The sequence below is a fragment of the Chelonia mydas genome, chromosome 1 (assembly GCF_015237465.2).
Source record: "Chelonia mydas isolate rCheMyd1 chromosome 1, rCheMyd1.pri.v2, whole genome shotgun sequence".
In the NCBI taxonomy this organism is placed as follows: Eukaryota; Metazoa; Chordata; order Testudines; family Cheloniidae; genus Chelonia; species Chelonia mydas.
In genome coordinates this window covers 319,381,128-319,398,556 of record NC_057849.1, presented here as the reverse complement: position 1 = coordinate 319,398,556, position 17,429 = coordinate 319,381,128, and the positions used below count along the sequence as shown (strand labels likewise).

The window sequence follows — 17,429 nt, the reverse complement described above, 5'->3', positions numbered from 1 at the left end:
TGTAATACAAAACAAGAATAGATTTAAAGTATAATGAAATTTACAGGCTATTTTTCTTTGGCAACATAAAAATGACAATTAGTTTTAAAAGTATTCAGATACCATATCTGAAGTTCTCGTTAGATCAGAATGGCTATTTGCACTGTTTGCCATAGGCAGTTCATAAACATTTGCTGAAATAAAATGCTATCTATGGCAGTACTCTATTTAGATGGGAGCACAGTCATCACACAGTTATGGAATATTTTATAAGGTACTAAATGGTGTACCGGTGACCACCAGTCATTTCTTGATACTTTATCATTAATAGTTTTCCATTAGGCAACACACATAATGGATTTAGGGAGGTTTACAGTGAATAAATTACTTATCTTACCAGAGAATTGGAATGCCTTTGCAAAGTAGGAGAATATCTTTGTAAGGGTGTATCTTTGTACAGATCAGCAACTGCAATGGAGTTGTATTTCTTTTTCATCAGAAATGAACCTTCACTCCCTATTACAAAGTGAGGACATAGGACTACAGAAAATTCAACCAAATAATACACATATCAACATAAACCGTGGTGCAGTATTTCCAGCACATTAATAATAGCATGAATTAGCCAGTCAATTCCATGTGCAATATGTAAAGAACATACTCTAGTTTTGAATATATGTACTATACTAATTTAACAAGCTACAGATATGAACTTTAGTTTGCTAGGTCATTCCTTTTGCATTTACGCTAACAGGATTTTCAGAAATGTAGAGCTGTGATACTTAAATTGTCTTTAAAAATATATCCTCGTCTGCTTGGAAGCAGGAGAGCTCTGAGCCATACAGGCAAACATTCTGTGGAAGGGCGTTTCAGACTTGTGGCTTCAGCATGTCTTAGAACAAATTGCTCCATCAGCCATTAGAGGCCACTCTAGTGAATGCTGTTGAGTAATCTACAGTTGCCTGCCCTTGTTCCTCCTGCAGTTCTACCCTCCTCTTCTGCTCTTTGCCTATGCTGTCCTATAGAGCAGAGTGGCAGCACTTGAAGCTGAGAGGAAAGGAAGGGAGGGAGGTGCCTTCTGAGTACCCCCTTCTCTTGAATGGGAAGGGGAGAAGGGGAGGAAGAGTGGAGTCCCCTCAACTCACCACCACTGCATGAGAGGGTAAAAGAAAAAAAGGCATCTGGCCCCTTTTGGCCTTCGGACAAGAAGGTGAGAGATGGAGGTTTGGTGGATGGGATGAACTAAAAAAGGTCCAATGGCTTTCTCAGCCCTGACTGGCAAAGGAGGGAGACAGAGAGAATCCTAATTCCTTTAGATATTAAGAGAGAAGGATGGATGGGATGCTCCTGGGTTTCTTCCCACCTTGGATGGAAATTAACTCACATCTTGTGCCACCATACAAAATGTTAATATAAATAATAATTAATGGTATTGTGAATATAAATTCTCCCTCCCATCATTGCTTAATGGGAAATGTCTGAGTGTTTTGGTGGCTCCTGTGGTTTGGTATATCTGGGCCCCATTTAGTCTTATTTCCTCCTATCTGCTGGACGTGTGAAGTGGAGGTAAGAGATCTTTGTGTGCCTCATATTCATTCTTTGTGGAGGAGGAGACAGGGCTCTAAAATCCTAAGACCACCATGTTAGAAGAATTCATGCTGTTCACACAATTTACAAATGAATACCAGTTTTGATATATGGGGCAAGAAACAGTATCTACTAGCATAAACTTCTGGAAAACAATGCTACAGTAATGAAAAATGATGCTGAATAATGCAATAGAAAAAAACAAAATAGATAAAAATATCAACAAGTTGGACTTTTCTGATTCCACAAAGATGTTAAAATGCTAATTCTTGAGCAATGGTTTTAGGTTTCCAAGATTTCAAAAAATAACACTGGCATTAAAGCAAAAAATCTGATTGTACAAAGTAACAATGTCTAGCCAATTTTATTAATTAGTCACTGAATGCAATGCAAAAATTGTGTTTTAACTATTTAATGACATTAACATTTACTATAATTACTGCCGGGAAAGATTGTATGTTGAAGATGCATCAACAGAATTTAAGTTAAGTTTTCTGAAGATGTGATAAAGACTCTTTATTTTTTATAGAGAAGGTGAGTGAGGTATCTTTTATTGGACCAACTTCTATTGGTGAAAAAGACAAGCTTTGAGCTACACAGAGCTTTTATTCAGGTCTCGAAAAGGTACTTAGAGTGTCACAGCTAAATACAGGGTGGAACAAATTGTTTAGCGTAAGTAGTGAACACATATTCGAAGAGACCATTTGAGGTGAAGTGGCTGTTAACACCTCTCCAGTCATAAGACAAAAAAGAGGGGTTAGTGGGTTACAGATTGCTGTAATAAACCATAAATCCAATGTCTTTATTAAGACCATGATTTTTAGTGTCTAGCAAAGAGTTTTAAAATTAAGCTCCTAGGCTCATCTTTTGAAGATGTTCTGCAGGTTTCTTTGAGGATGAGGCCGGATAGTCAATTCATATCTGACCTGTTTTATGAAAAGTGTTTGCTCCTAGGTGATATGATGTTTTGATCCTTTATTATTTTTCAGTGTGAGTTAATTTGAGCCAATGAAATGATAGAAAATAAATTATCAAGTGAATAACCTAAAGCCTAAGAACTTTAGTTTCATGTTTTGAAGACATACATTTACCTGCCACTGTTTTCCACATATACCATAACAAATATCCTATAGTTATATACAAAGAGTTCTACCTTAAAACAAATAAATTGCGGTATACACTTTACTTATTTATTTATTACTTTATGGTCCAATAGTTGCTAAAATACTTTAAATTGAATTTTCATCCCAAATTCTAGAACAGCATTGTTAAGGGGAGACAAAATTGCTAGAGTATATGTACCTTCACTATCGATATCATCACTCAAGAGAAAAACACTGTCTACTAATAGCTCAGGCATGACTATCCAATCACTTTTATCCAGTGCATCTTCAGAGAAAGTTACATTACAACTGGATCTTGATTGGTCTTCTGAAAAACTCTTCATCTGGTATCTGAGCACCATTCTTGCCAATGCAGAACCTGCATCTAAGACACGTAAGAAACCAATAAAGTGGCACGTTCTTCAATAAATTCATGAGGATTAAAATTACTATAAAGACTTGATTTTTTTATTTTTAAAGTTTAGGGCTATGCTGATTTACACAACCTATGTAACAGGCTCTCTAACACTGTATTTCAATTTTAAAACTCTTTCTGAAGGTTTGTAAAACGTCATTAGGAGGATTTATCACATTTTAATATAACAAATTCTACATACACTTACTTGTTTGTTTTTTTATAGGAGTAAGTTTATTTGGGAACAAAGGGCTGAGCCAGGAAGGTTCAATTCTTCCAATACAAAATCCTCCAAGACATATACTGCTGTTGGCCACATCCAGGCTAAGCTTCCTTAAGAGCAAGCTAATGATTTGGCTATCTCCTTTCTTTATGCTGACTGTTAAAGCACTCCGAACATCCTGCTCTCGAGCACCACTAGTTAATAGTAGTTCCACCAGCTTAGGATTGCTTCCTTTCTCACAAACCTATTACAGAAGAAATGAATAAAATGTGTGTAAAACAGCAGCTTAGATTTTAACAAGAGTTGTTTCAACTATTGTTTCTCCATATTCTCAGTGTGGTGTCCTGCGATGAACTGTAACACAGAATTTCCTAAACATCAAGGCTGATATTTTCAAAACTGCCTAAGTGAAGCCGATCAAGGCCCCTATGATGCTTTAACCTACTTGTGTAATGAATACCTTCAAAACATGTGGCAAATTCCATATATTTTGGCATGAGTACACATAAGTGGTTGGTTATACCAATGAAAATGATGGATATTTATGATTTGCTTGCTGCAATTTGAAGTCAATGGTGTGATGCTTCTTGGGATACCCAGGATTGAGAGTCACCTTTTTACCCTTGTGCCTCCTGGGAGAGGGAGACTTGCTTGTGCTTAACTGAATGTCAGCTCCCTGATAAGTTAGCCCAACAACTTATCTCCTCTGGGCTATGCCAGCCCTTACTTTGCCTTGCAGGTTAACACTAGATGTACCTCAGTCACCAAACCCCTTTGAAACTTTTCCCTGCAGGATGCTCAGAACACTGTAGGATTGGGTCTAAAGATAGTTAATCTTGCTCACGCAGACACACACACAAATTAAAATCATCCCAAAAAGTGACATCTTTCAAACCAATATAATGATCTACATTTCCAAGAACCTACCTGATAGATTAAAGAGCTCGTCTTTGTGTTCTTATTAACATCAGCTCCTAGTAAAAGTAAACATTCAGCCATAATGCTATTGTATTCAGCACATGCTTTCTCCAGCATCATGTTTTTTAAATCATCATTGTTGGCTATTTTAGCGAAGCATTTACAGCACAAGCTTTGAAACTGAATGGGAAGAGAAATAATTGAAATGAAGGTAGCAAACTTCAGAACATTTCAGAATATTTGGATGTGGAGTGATTGAAAGAGAGAAGATACCTGCTGGTCTCTTTGTTCAGTGAAACACATGGACATCTGATAAAAAATGACTGTGTCAAATGATTCATATATCAGCAGCTTTGCAAAACAAGGTGACAAGTCAAGGATTGTCAAGATCATGTGAAATCCCTACAAATAACAAAATGATGTTATCAACAACAAATGTATATTTAAAAAAATATCAAATTTTAAAATGATGGAAGTCAGATACCATGTGTTACAGAATTAACAAAAAGAAATTTATTAGTAAAATAGCTATACTCTTTTGGTATCTTTTGTTTTGGTTTTTGAGACATGTAATCATATTGGACTGCAAGGTGGATCAGAACATAACAGAAGGTCTGAGCATCGAACCACTTTTAGTCTTAAGAATATTTCTACATCATAGTCAGGAGCTCTGATTAAGCCATTAAGGCATGCACAGGCATACCTGGTGCAGCACTGATCAAACTAGCTTTCTAAAAATAGCAATGAAACTGTGGTGGTGCGGGTGACTGCACAGGCTAGCTGCCCGAGCATGTACCCAAGGTCCTGGACAGGCTTGCACTTAGTTAGCTAACCCATGCCTGTGCTTCACTGCCATTTTTAGTGAGCTAGCTAGATCAAAGATAGCTTTGACATGCTTTGGCATGCCCACAGGTGCTGCAATCCTCCCTACTGCAGTGTACATATACCCTCAGTTGCAGTTTAGTCTCGGTTAGTTTGACCCACTTATGTAAGTTAGTGGCAGCTATTGGTTGATGTATTGAAAAACTAGCAGTGGGCCTGGTCCATTATCAGGTCCACTGTTATAAACTGCAATTACTTAACTTTATGTAAAAATAAAATATTGTCAACATTTTAGGCCCAGCATTTAATTTCACTCAAACACTACTTTTGCTGAAAACCTTAATTTCCAGATTACCCCTAGATGTATACATATTCTCCCTCTAAACTATCATTCATAGATATAAGAGAGAAAATAAAACAGAACATAATTTGAATTAATTCTTAGCATGAATAAAGTTGTACATGTCTTCATAAGTTGAGATAGTGCCTAGCTGTAGCACAAATACACAGGAGAGAAAAAAAGGAAGACCTTTCCCCTCCCTTTTGCATTCTCAGTATAAGGTACAGACATGACGACGGCTCCTGTGCTCAGAAACTGCAAGACTGCTTCTTACTAATGCCCAGAGGACACAAGTTACCCCATATGGGGTGAGTGAAGGTGCCCCCTATCAGATATTGAAGTGTTCACACCACACAGCCCGCATGCCTGCTCCATAATGTTCAATTTGAAACACCAGTTTGCTAAAATACAATATATCTAGAAATTAAAGAGAAAAACTCAACAACTCTAAATGTAAAATGTGAGGCTATTAACTAGAAATGGGTAAACAGTGATATATAAGAACCTTTGTTCATAACTCATTGTGACTAAATACTATTTGAGTAATTTCCTCCCCCAAAACATTATTTTTTTCATTTTTCTCCATTTCCGTACTGGGCACCAAGTTAAACCTGAAAGGGAAAAGCCAAAAATCTCTGAAAGTAGGCCATGCATATGATATTTCTAGCTTGAGCTGAAATAGAAGTATGGGACTCTCAGAAGAAAGTGACCTCACATGATGGCTTCATTCCACTGGAAAAATAAAGCTGATGACAAGCAGGGAAAGCCTCACATCTACAGGAGCCAGGCAAAAGCTACTGAACTCATTGCCTGACAAAATAAGAACGAGTACCACCCTCACCACATTCAAAACTTTATGCAAAACCCATCTGTTCAATAAACTTTCCCACAATAACCTTCTCAAGTACAACAGCATCCATACACACAGATGTTTTTAAAAAAATCTCATCAATAACTTTGAGCTTGTTGCTGATGACAGGGCTGAAAGACACATTTTGCATTTATTTTTCATAAAAGGTGCTCAGATACAACTATGATGGGTACATTATAAAATGATGATTGATAGAGTGACGGATTGTTATCAGGGGATTTCTGTTCCAGTTTTGCAGACCATATACATTCAGATAAGCATCCATACTTAGGGGTGCATATTTTGAACTGAATTCATGCCTTCTGAGACAGCCATTACTATGGGAACCTCAACAGTCCAATTTAATTTTAAATGTTTACTTTCTCAGCTTTATAGTAATTCTGTCATTATTTGTATTACTGTAGTAACTAAGAACCTTAGTCAAAGACCATGTTCCCATTGTGCTAGGCACTGTACAAACACAAAAAATCAGAAACATATTTCAAATTTATATATCAAATAATGTTTTTAAAAATAAACCTGTTCCCATTTTCTTTCATTCATTCTCATCTTTACACTCAAATAAATCACATACGTGTATCTGTATTTCAACGACCTCCTTAAATCGTCGTAATGTAGAAACCAGAACTGTTGCCAGCACATGCATAGATGCGATACACAAACTCTTTCTTGTAATCAAAGATCCTAGAAGACTCAAACCTAAGCACTGTATTTCTAGAAAAAAAGATTATTAATATTAATTACTCGTTCAGAATTAAAGAGACAAATTTAGTATGTTATATTTATAATATGATGTAAAGATAAATGTGAATCTTGTAATAGCCTATGTAAGTCACAAGACATCTTCCTATGTACCTTGATCATCTGGATACATCTGTAGTGTGTGAAGTATAGTGTCTGTGGCTCCTTGCTGGGATAACATTTGTAGTGCACCAGAACACTCCACTACAGAAGAAAGTATTTTTAATCCACATTTCTGAATGCCAGGATTTCCAATAAACTAAAAGAGAAATTAATACAAAATAAGGTCAGATTTTTTTCTCAATGTGATAAGGAAAGTTGCTTGTCAGTTTTTTTCTCAAAAGGTGTAAAACTGTAGCTGTTATGAGAGTAATCATTGCAATTAAATTTGCATAAACCTTTCCATTATACCTTCTGTTTCATCTTTTCATAACTTTCCATAATATTCACCTTTCAGGCTGAAATCTTGTAAAGGTGAATATTTTTTGAAAGTTAGAGCAAAAACTATTCAGTCATTTTGAGTATAAGGAGATCAAAAAAATGCACTTTCCCCATTGCCAAAAACACAGAACAAAAACAAGCCTCTGAAACACAAGACAAATGGCTTAAAAACATATGATGCTTTTGAAAGCATTTTCTTAATAATCCAAAGGTCAGCATCATCTGGGTTATCTGACATGAAGGAAGCTATGCCTGCGGGCTAAGCCTAACAGGCACACAAGACTTCAAAAATATCTAATCTTTTTTTCAGTTATGCAATAAATGTTAGGGAAGAATGGCCACAAATAACTTGCTTCCCTTCATTTACATTTGTAACCTGAAGACAAAGTACCAGCCAATTGCCCTGCTGCCGGGCTTTACAATATATAGGTCATGATCCCCTGGGGAGTTACAAACAGATCTCAAGAGGGTTATGACCATTTTTCCTCTTTATCCTTTTCTTATCCTTTCATTACTGTGAACCAAGCATGAACTGATGCAAGGATGCCTTCCTGAATCTGTAATAGTTCCAAGATAGTGTTTCTTAACCAGTGGGTTGTGACCCCCACATAAGGATCACAAAAGGCATTAAGGGGTGTGACGTTCCCCTCTGGTGTTGTCTGGACCGGTGATCTGCTAGGCCACTCCAATCCTTGACTCTGGGAGCCAGCCTTACCCTGCTCTTCTGTGAGAACCCCCACTCCTGGGCTGTTCACACACAGCCTCTGGCATGTAAGCTGCTCCCAGCTACTTGCAAGCGAATGACCCTAGCCAATATCTCCGGTTCCAGACATGACCCTGGGAACCTCCGTCTTGCAGTGTCCAGTTATGTCTGCTGGACGCTGCAAGCTTATATAAGTTTGTCAATTTAACGAAGAGATTGATATGTACCAGGCTTGTTCTCCCAAGGGGAGTCTTTGATACACTGCAAACCAAACACACTGTTTCAGATAGAATAAACAAACAGATTTATTAGCTATAAAGGTAGATTTACGTGATTATAAGTCAAAGCATAACAAGTCAGATTTGGTCAAATGAAATAAAAGCAAAATGCATTCTAAGCTGATCTTAACACTTTCAATGTCCTTACAAACTTAGATGCTTCTCACCACAGGCTGGCTCTTCAGCCAGGCTCTCCCCTTTGATCAGTGGCTCAGTCGCTTGGTGGTGGTGGTGGTGTCTGTAGATGTAGGTGGAAGAGAGAGCATGGCAAAATGTGTCTCCCTTTTAACACGTCCTTTCTTTCCTCTTGGTTTTGCCCCTCCCGCCTCTTCAGAGTCAGGTGAGCATTACCTCATTGCAGTCCCAAACTGACCAAAGGAAGGGGGTGACTCCCTTGAGGGTCTAACAGATTCTTTTGTTGCTGCCTAAGACAGTGTCCATTGTTCCTGTGAGGCTAGGCTGGGTTTTGTCCCATCCATGCCCTGATGAGGTGTGAACTGCCTCTGTGTTCTTGGAGAGTTTTTGCATGGGCTTGCTTTAAGCCATGAGGATACATTTTCAGCCTCATAACTATATACATGAAATTATAACCTATAACATTACGGTAACAATTACTATAACAACGATGTTCAGTGCATTACGAGCCTTCCAAAGACACCCAACATGACAAACTTTGCATTGGATACCACACAATCATTTCATAAAGATGAACATAGGGGTGTAGGGTGTTTCCCCGAGGTACAGAGCGTCACAAGGGGGGAATCACAAGGTATTGAAAATTTTATCAGTTTAAAGCAAGGAAAATCTCACTTCCTACTTCCTGCACACCTTTACCCTTCAAGGTCAAGTATTCTCATTCAACCCCTTGAAACACAGACAACTAAATAAATTACATAGTTTTATCATTGCTAGTATTGATACATTGTTTACTGTGACTACTTTTATAATAAAAGTAAGGGGGTTATAAAAATTTTGACTTCACTAAGGAGTTGCTAACTCAAAAATGTTGAGAGAAATGGCTCTCAGAGATGTGTGAACTGCCTCATTCATCTCAATCATGGCCACATGGATTCGATGGGCCCTGGGATTTGGCATCTTTCCAACGTGCCATAAAATTCAGCATTTTTGCCATAGAACTGCTATTTTGCTGCAGCCAGTGGCCCAACGTTTTGTTTTCTGTCTCCTTATCCTGCTGGGACCTGCTTGCAGGAGCCTCTTGCTCTCCAGGTTTCTTCTCAAGAGGTTGCAACTATCCTGCTCTTCCCAATGGCTACACGGTCAAGCAGTCCCAGGCAGGTTTGTTTGGTATGGAATAGCTTGAGAAACACTGTTCTATTGGAATCCAAGAAATTTGTATTCATAGTTACAGGTTTTAGGTAAATCAAGTTAAGTGAACAGTTGCAGGTTTTTCTGTGCAAATGTCATTAAATTCTAGCTTATGCAGGACATTCATTATTTGTGTGTAAAGCAGTCTTTCACATATAAAATATCATAAACAACTGCAAATGAATTGAATGTCTAAGAAATATTAAGTCTTCTAATAAATATCCACTAGAATTATTACATCAAAGATGAACTTCTCTGGCATATTCCAGAATAAATTAGAGTAAAAAAAAATACTAATGTAGATGAACACGTGTATGAAAGGTCACGTAAGGTAAAGTTTATCAAATCAACCGGAAAATGATTTCATTGCATTTGAAGTTATAAATAAGTCATTAATTGCAACTATAAAATACCAAGCAAATTTATTAGGAGAAAGATTTTAACCATACCCTGTTCAAAGCATCAAGCACTAGTGTGTGAGTCCCCTCCAACAAACACTGGTTTTTAATTACTTTTAAGGTAAGCATCAAGTCAGCATCTCCCACTGCTCCTGAAGAACTATTTTGCCGTTCTTTTGTGGCACCTGTAACACATAGAAAAACACTTCTTCAGGGAAACAAATTTCACATTTTCTTTTGAAATCAGTAGTGCAATGAAACTGTTGCAAAGTTATTTACAAATAACTCATGAGACCTTTGGGATGGGGTGTACTCCCCACACGGCCCTGAGAAGGTAAATTAGGCCCAATTATCCTACAGTCTGCACCTGGAGGAGGAGCCATGGAGCAGGGGTTGATTAAATGAGGGTCAGCTGGACGGGAACAGGTGGTGCCTGTATAAAACTCAGAAGCTAAGGAGCAGAAGAGAGCTGTTAGGAAGTAGTCTGCAGTCACCCCTTGGGAGAAGGGAAGTGTATTTGGGACTAGAGACAAGAAGCCTACAGTTACAGTGGAGCATAGCTTGGCAAGCCCAGAGATGGGGAAGAGCAGAGCGGCAGGCAAGGCTCATGGAGAAGAGCAAAGAGGTGTGGGGTAGGTCCAACTTTAGCTGCTGATGAGAGGGCCTCTGAGCCAGGACCCAGAGTAAGGGTGGGCCTGTGTCCCCCAACCAGCTGCTGAAGTGGCACCAGTGGGGCAGTGAGCAGGAAGACTGCCTAAGCCCATTTGTCAAGAAGGACTTTGATACCCCAGAAGAGGGGGGACATGTCTGGTGACCTGGCCAGAGGGCTGAGTCATGAAGAGGAGGCTGAGGTTCTTGGAGTGAGAGGGGCCTGCAGGCCAAGGGGATGATGGGAGGAGACACACTGCCAGAGGATGGTGCAACAGCTAGCCAGAGCTAATCTCCAGGACAGCCAGGAAGAGGGGCCACCAGTGGTGAGTTCACCCCATGACAGCCTAATTCTAGCTTCCCACTGTTTTCACACTCCTGTAACGTCACAGACCAGAGTTACCAAGAGCCTGTGGTGTTAAAACTCAGTTTCTTCATGTTGCTGTTTGTTATGAAACAAATACTCACTCCAAAGAATTTTGGTTGCAGCAAATTGGGGGGATTTTGCATGTGAACTTGTATAATACGTTAATCATTCATAAACTGAATCCCAATTAACCTCAAACCTAGTAAAATAAGATGGGATTCAGACAGATCACATACTTTTCTATGAGTGGGGATGAAGTCTAATCATACAGAGAACCATGTAGGGCACCAGTCAACAGCAGATTCAAGAGAAATGAAAAATTCAGCTTTTGTTTGAACTTTCAGTTCAAAATCTAGCAAGAAATTAACTACTTAATGGAGCTCTCTGTTTCTTAGTGTCCATACTACTTATTTAAATGCCTTTAGGATTTTCTTGGAAGGAAAACACTTAAAAGGAATTTTAGACTACTAGACCTTTCCATTGGCAGCAGATTAGAAACCAAATTATATTCACAGAGAACATCAATGGAAATTGTGCACACATAAAAGAGCAGAACATGGTCCTTAGTTTAACATTTTTGTAGTAATCAGCACTCAGGGCAAAGTGGCACTACAGAAAGTAACTAGGAATCATTTAAAAGACTCTTTAGGATTCAAGAATGTACTTATTATTTTTTGATAAAATACTTTAACTTTCTTCACGTATTAACCTTCAAACGCCAACACAGGCAACATTCAAAGGGAAAAAAACTTGTCTCTTTTTTGGCTTCATTATGATGGACAACGGCTCACAAGATTTTAGCAAAAAAGGAGAATTTCTCCTGCTGTTGAATATCAAGTCTTAAATCTCCTGTTTTTGCTCAAAGAAAAGGAGTACTTGTGGCACCTTAGAGACTAAACAATTTATTTGAGCATATTTTGCTCAAGGACTCATTGAATGAATGGAAAAATAATACAATTATATTACAAGGGACAAGAAACTGAAATCTGAGCTTGTAAGAGTAACCTGCATTTTAATCAAACTGTTTAAAACTGGGGTTTTTTTGGTCAATATTCATTTAACCAAAACTCCTGACAAACACTTGCAAGAAATGCTGGCTTCAAAAAGATTCAGTTCCCCATCTCTTCAGTTAAGATTGAGAAAGCTCCCACTCCAGATCTTATGGGACTATCAGCAAAAACAAAGAGGACAAGACTTAATATTCTTGATTTAAAAAAATGCTCAGGTAACAAAACAAATCTTTTCTAACCTTGTCCAAGCCTTCTGTTTCAAACGTTTTTTCCCCTCTGCAGATTGCCTCTAAGGTGTTTCTTTGGAAAGGATTTCCTAAATCATCTAGTTTGGCCTCACAACTACTTGCTGTAGACAAGAGCTAATATGTTTCTAATCTTGAAGTCACTGCCCCCACTGCTTGGTGTGTGAGAGAGAACATTAACTGGATATGACACTGAAATGAAGCAATACCTCCTGCTAGTATATCCAATTTGAAACAATGTTTGTTATTTTTTGTCCATCACTAATGGAACATCCAAGCTATAAAGTCATGGCAAGGGATCCATATTCCTTAAGTCTATAAGTGGTATCAAGGGAAGCAGTAATGGATCAAATTAATTACTGGTATAAGTCCATCATTGGAGAAGTCAATAGAGTTTCAGCAGTGATTAATTTGGCCCAATATGTTCAATGTTTGCCAAGCTTTTTCTTCCACCTTTAGCTATGTTTCTACCTTTTTCAAACATAAAAGTTCTCTTTTAATTATAGAGCTTTAAGTAAAAATTACTCATACGAAATTCTACTACAGGATGGATGATTAACTATTTTAAGAAAGATCAGAAAACAGCCTTATTTATATTTTCCCATTTGATGTATAATGCCAGCTATTTTTCTTGGATGACTTACCAGGGATCATAAAAGGTAAAATGACTCGAAGGGCCTCCAGCTGTACAGATGGCACCTTTCCATGTTTCCTCATGGCCTTTATGACTTCTGATGCAACTATCATCACTATGTCCAGATGGGGGAAACTAAGAGCAAATATGCATTTACAGAATTAATAAACATACAATTTAGAAATGCATTAGTTTTAGTTTGGTAAACAGCAGTATGTGAGTCCGCACACTAATCTTCTCAGTTTTAACTAGCAAACAAATTCAGCTGTTATAATTTTCTTATACAGTATTTTCGTGCTTTTAATCTCTATTATAATACTAAATGTAATTATTTCAATCCTGGAACATTCAGAAGTTTTCTATGCTGTGCAGACTAATAACGGAGCATGTTACTGAGAAGTGTACCTTTCATAAGTACCACTTTAAAACTCTGCTCTAGATGCAAGAAAGGACGTGACCTCACTCCCTCCGTTTGCTCCATAGTTTCCATAAACCGTTCATGAAGTGACAGATGCTTGTTTCTGTTCATTTCTGCAATCTGTGATGTCAGCTTTTGATCTATCAAAACTGTATTTATTAACATCAAAACACAAACCCTAGCTCAGTTTATTGGCATTCCAAAATGGGTAGCAACAAAGCCTCTAATTAGCTTTTGAGGGCAATCTCCTTTAATTTTAATATTTTTTCATTACTTTTAAAGTGGTAAAAAATAGCACCTAAACACATGCTAAGGCTGCTGTCCTTTGGGTTTTCTAAATTTCACTCTTCATAGCAATATTTCCTTTAGAATGTTTCTATTACACAATTAGGTCAGTGGTCCCCAAACTGTGGGGCATGCCCCCCTAGATGGGCATGGGGGAACTATTTTGGGGGGGGGTAATGGAGCCCATGCGTGCCCCCATTGGGGGCAGGGAGGGTGCACAACCCAGCCCCACTCTGCCCCTGGCCTTCTGGCCCCCCAGCTCCTGACCGCAGCTTTGGCTCTGCTCCCAACAGCAGTTTCTGGGGGGGCGCAGACCAGGTGGGGGACATGACTGTAGAAGTTTGGGGACCACTGAATTAGGTAAATAAAAATGCACTTTCTTTCCAATTAAAAGGACTTAATGCGATTGCATATGGCTACTTTCATATGTAAATATGGTTGTGCAGCACATTAACATTCATGTGATAAGGAAATAAGAGGAAATACTTGATCAGGAAGATGAGGAAGTTACTCACCTTGTGCAGTAATGCAGTAACGATGGTTCCTCAAGATGTGTCTGTGTCCCTGTGCCGCTGATCAGAGATCTTTGGCGTCTGTTCACCTGGTGCATGTGTGGCTCCTCGCCTGCCACGAGGCTACCCAGCGTGCGCGGGTGAACCCTCCTCAGTTCCTCCTCTACCGCAGAGTCAAAGACAAGAACTCCGAAGTAGAGGGGAGGTCGTGGAGCACCCACAGAGATACATCTCAAAGAACCATAGTTACTACATAAGCTGAGTAACTTCTTCTTCGAGCAGTGTCCCTATGGGTGTTCCACTGTATGTGACTCCCACCACTGGAGGCTGGGGCTTCAGAGTTGAGGCTGTTATAGATGATAGCACCATGACACCAAATCTGGCATCTGCAGCCGAGCGTCCCAGGATGGCATAATGTTCTGCAAAGGTGTGAGCAGATGCCCAGGTAGCTGCTCTGCAGATTTCTGATATAGGGACATCCTTGGAGAATGCAATGAAGGAGGAGACTGACCTCATAGAATGTGTGCGTATTGAAGATGGGAGTGCTACATTATGTATCTGGTAACAGAGCTTGATACAATTCAAGAACCATTTGGAGAATCTCTGAGCTGAAATTGCAGTACCTTTTGACCTATCTGCCAATGGAGAGGAAGAGTCTGAGATTTTCTGAAAGCTCTTGTTCTAGGCCATGGCTCTCCTCACATTGAGCATATGGAGGATGGCTTCTCTATTATCCTGATGAGGTTTAGGATAAAAGGTTGAAAGCTGAATAAGCTGACTTATATGAAAAGTGGAAGTCACCGTGGGAGTGAACTTTAGATGTGGTTGAAGAGTAATTTTGCCAGGGAAGAACACAGTGAAAGGGGGGCAGGGGATGTGTCATCAGGGCCATATTTCCCCTATCCTTGCTGAGGTAATGGTAATCAGGAACGCTATCTTCATTGAAAGGTGAGTTAATGAACAAGTGGCCATGGTTTCAAATGGCTGTCTAGTCAGTCCTTTTAACACTAGGTTGAGATCCCATTGAGGAGTGGGAGGTCTGGGTTGGGGAAAGAGGTTTACTATGCCTTTGAGAAGCCTCTTTGTGGTCAGCTGAGAGAAGATTGAGTATTCTTCTACTCCTGGTGGAAGGTCGCAATGGCTGCTAGGGGAACCTTTACCAAGCTGATAGACCCAATTTCTTGAGAATTAACAGGTAATCCAGGATTACCGGTAGGGTGGCTGCATTTAAGGTGACACCTTTGGGCTGACACCAGATTTGAAATCTCTTCCATTTTTGTAGGTAGTGTGACAAAGTTCCGAGCCTGTAATTGTGGGTCCTGCACTTTCTGGCAGATCCAGGGGCCTCAAACTCACTAAGGCCCCAATGTGTCCTTCCTTTCAGAGTGTAGTGGCCAGAGTCACAGCCTATTGAGTTACTTTCATACAGGCCAGTATGGGAGATGGAAAGGGGAAATACCCCACAGTCTTTGTTGCTCCATAGAGCTTATTAGGCACCTCCTGAATGGACCGAGTCTTGCTTCCCCTCTCAAGGGGATCTCTGTAGAGTATGGGGGGGGGGGCGAGGGGAACCTGGGTCCGCCCTCTACTCCGGGTTCCAGCCCAGGGACCCTAAGGCTAGCAGCTGTGCATTTCCCTCCACCTCTAAATGCTGCTTTGATTCCCTGGGCCACTTCCCCCATGGTCCCCTCTTCCTAGCTTCACCTTACCTCAGGATACAGCAATGCTTCCTCCTCCAGATCCTTTCACCTGGGTTCTCTCCAGGGAACTTGAAAGGAAAGCTTTTAAGCAGTCTGAGTGAGACCTTGATTGGTTCCACCTGTCTCCATTAGCCTAATGACCTTAATTGGTTAATTGGCATCAGGTGCCTTGATTGGCCTGGAGTAGCCTTTGTTTGGCTCTCCAGGGACCTGCTGATCCTGAGGCCGATATATCTACCTTCCCCAACTCTTATATCCTTCTGGTCTGACTCCCTCACAGTAGGTAGTATGAGTAGCTCCTTTCCAATGTGTAACAGCACCTCCAGTACCTCCTCAGAGAAGATGTGCTAACACCATGAAGGAACCAGGCTTTGAGTCACAGAATCTGCAGGTTGGGATGGAGTGCGCGTCCTGCATTCTGCAACAGCAGATATGGAATGATTGGAAGAGTCATCAGTGGTCATAATGTCAGCTGTGACAGGTAAGGGTACCACATCTGCCCGGTCCAGGTGGAGCAATCAATATGATGTTTGCTTTCTCTTTTTTCACTTTCAACAGGACTTTCAGAATTAGAGGGAATGGGGGGAAAGGTGTAAAGAAGACCCTTGTCCCATGAGAAGAAGAGAGTGTCCCTCACGGAGTGTCATCTGATCCCTGCTCTGGAGCAGTACTGAGGATATTTCTTGTTCTGGTAAGTAGTGAACAGGTCTACTGTCGGTGTCGCCCATTGCTGGAATATGTCGTGTAGGACCACTCAATTTATTTCCCATTCATGGTAGAGTGAGAACTTGCAGCTGACATTTTCCACTGTTGTGTTGTGTATTCCTGGGAGGTATTCCCACTGATATTATGACATTGTGGGAAATGTACCAGTCCCATAGCTTTAGCGCTTCCATACAAAGGGAGTGTGATCTGGCACCTCCCTGACAGTTTATGCAATACATGCAGGCCACATTGTCCCTCATGACTTGTGTGTGTGTGTGTGTGCGCGCGCGTGCGTGAGATCAGCAAGAGGAAGTGAGCACACACATTTGACCACTCTGAGTTTGAGGAGGTTGATGTGAAGGCACGTTTCAGATGGTGACCATTTGTCCTGCACCATGAGACCACTGAGATGTGCACCCCAGCCTATGAGGGATGCACTGGTGGTCAGGAGTAACAATGGGGGAGGCCGAACAAATGCGATTCCCATACATACATTTACTGGGTCTTTCCACCAGTCCAAGGATTACTTGACCTTGTTGGGCATCGAAAAAAATTTATGATCTCTGTTCGGCCCGTAAACCAAACTGAACCAGGCTTGGAGGCATCTCATGCATAGTCTGGCATGAGCTATGACTGATGTGCCTGCGGCCATATGCCCTGGGAGCTGGAGGCAGTCTGGCCAAGATTTGGGAGCTGGACTGTATTGTCTCTAACAGCGTGGATAGGCTGAAGAATCTGTGTGGTGGGAGGAACACTTTTG

General features: G+C 40.2%; 1 protein-coding gene across 5 annotated transcripts in view; it reads right to left on the bottom strand.

The window, feature by feature from the left end:
* LRRK2 (leucine rich repeat kinase 2) overlaps window positions 1-17,429 on the bottom strand; it is a 119,594-nt gene that overhangs the window by 58,058 nt on the left and 44,107 nt on the right. For 3 of the 5 annotated variants that reach the window (XM_037889120.2, XM_043551385.1, XM_043551393.1), the window contains 9 exons: window positions 13,060-13,184; window positions 10,197-10,330; window positions 7,114-7,258; window positions 6,833-6,972; window positions 4,499-4,627; window positions 4,235-4,405; window positions 3,293-3,551; window positions 2,869-3,054; window positions 377-519 (listed from right to left, as the gene is read on the bottom strand). In XM_037889120.2, coding sequence (XP_037745048.1) covers window positions 377-519; window positions 2,869-3,054; window positions 3,293-3,551; window positions 4,235-4,405; window positions 4,499-4,627; window positions 6,833-6,972; window positions 7,114-7,258; window positions 10,197-10,330; window positions 13,060-13,184 — 1,432 coding nt within the window. The remainder of the gene's footprint in view (window positions 1-376; window positions 520-2,868; window positions 3,055-3,292; window positions 3,552-4,234; window positions 4,406-4,498; window positions 4,628-6,832; window positions 6,973-7,113; window positions 7,259-10,196; window positions 10,331-13,059; window positions 13,185-17,429) is intronic. The other 2 variants (XM_037889121.2, XM_043551390.1) reach the window with 1 other exon arrangement.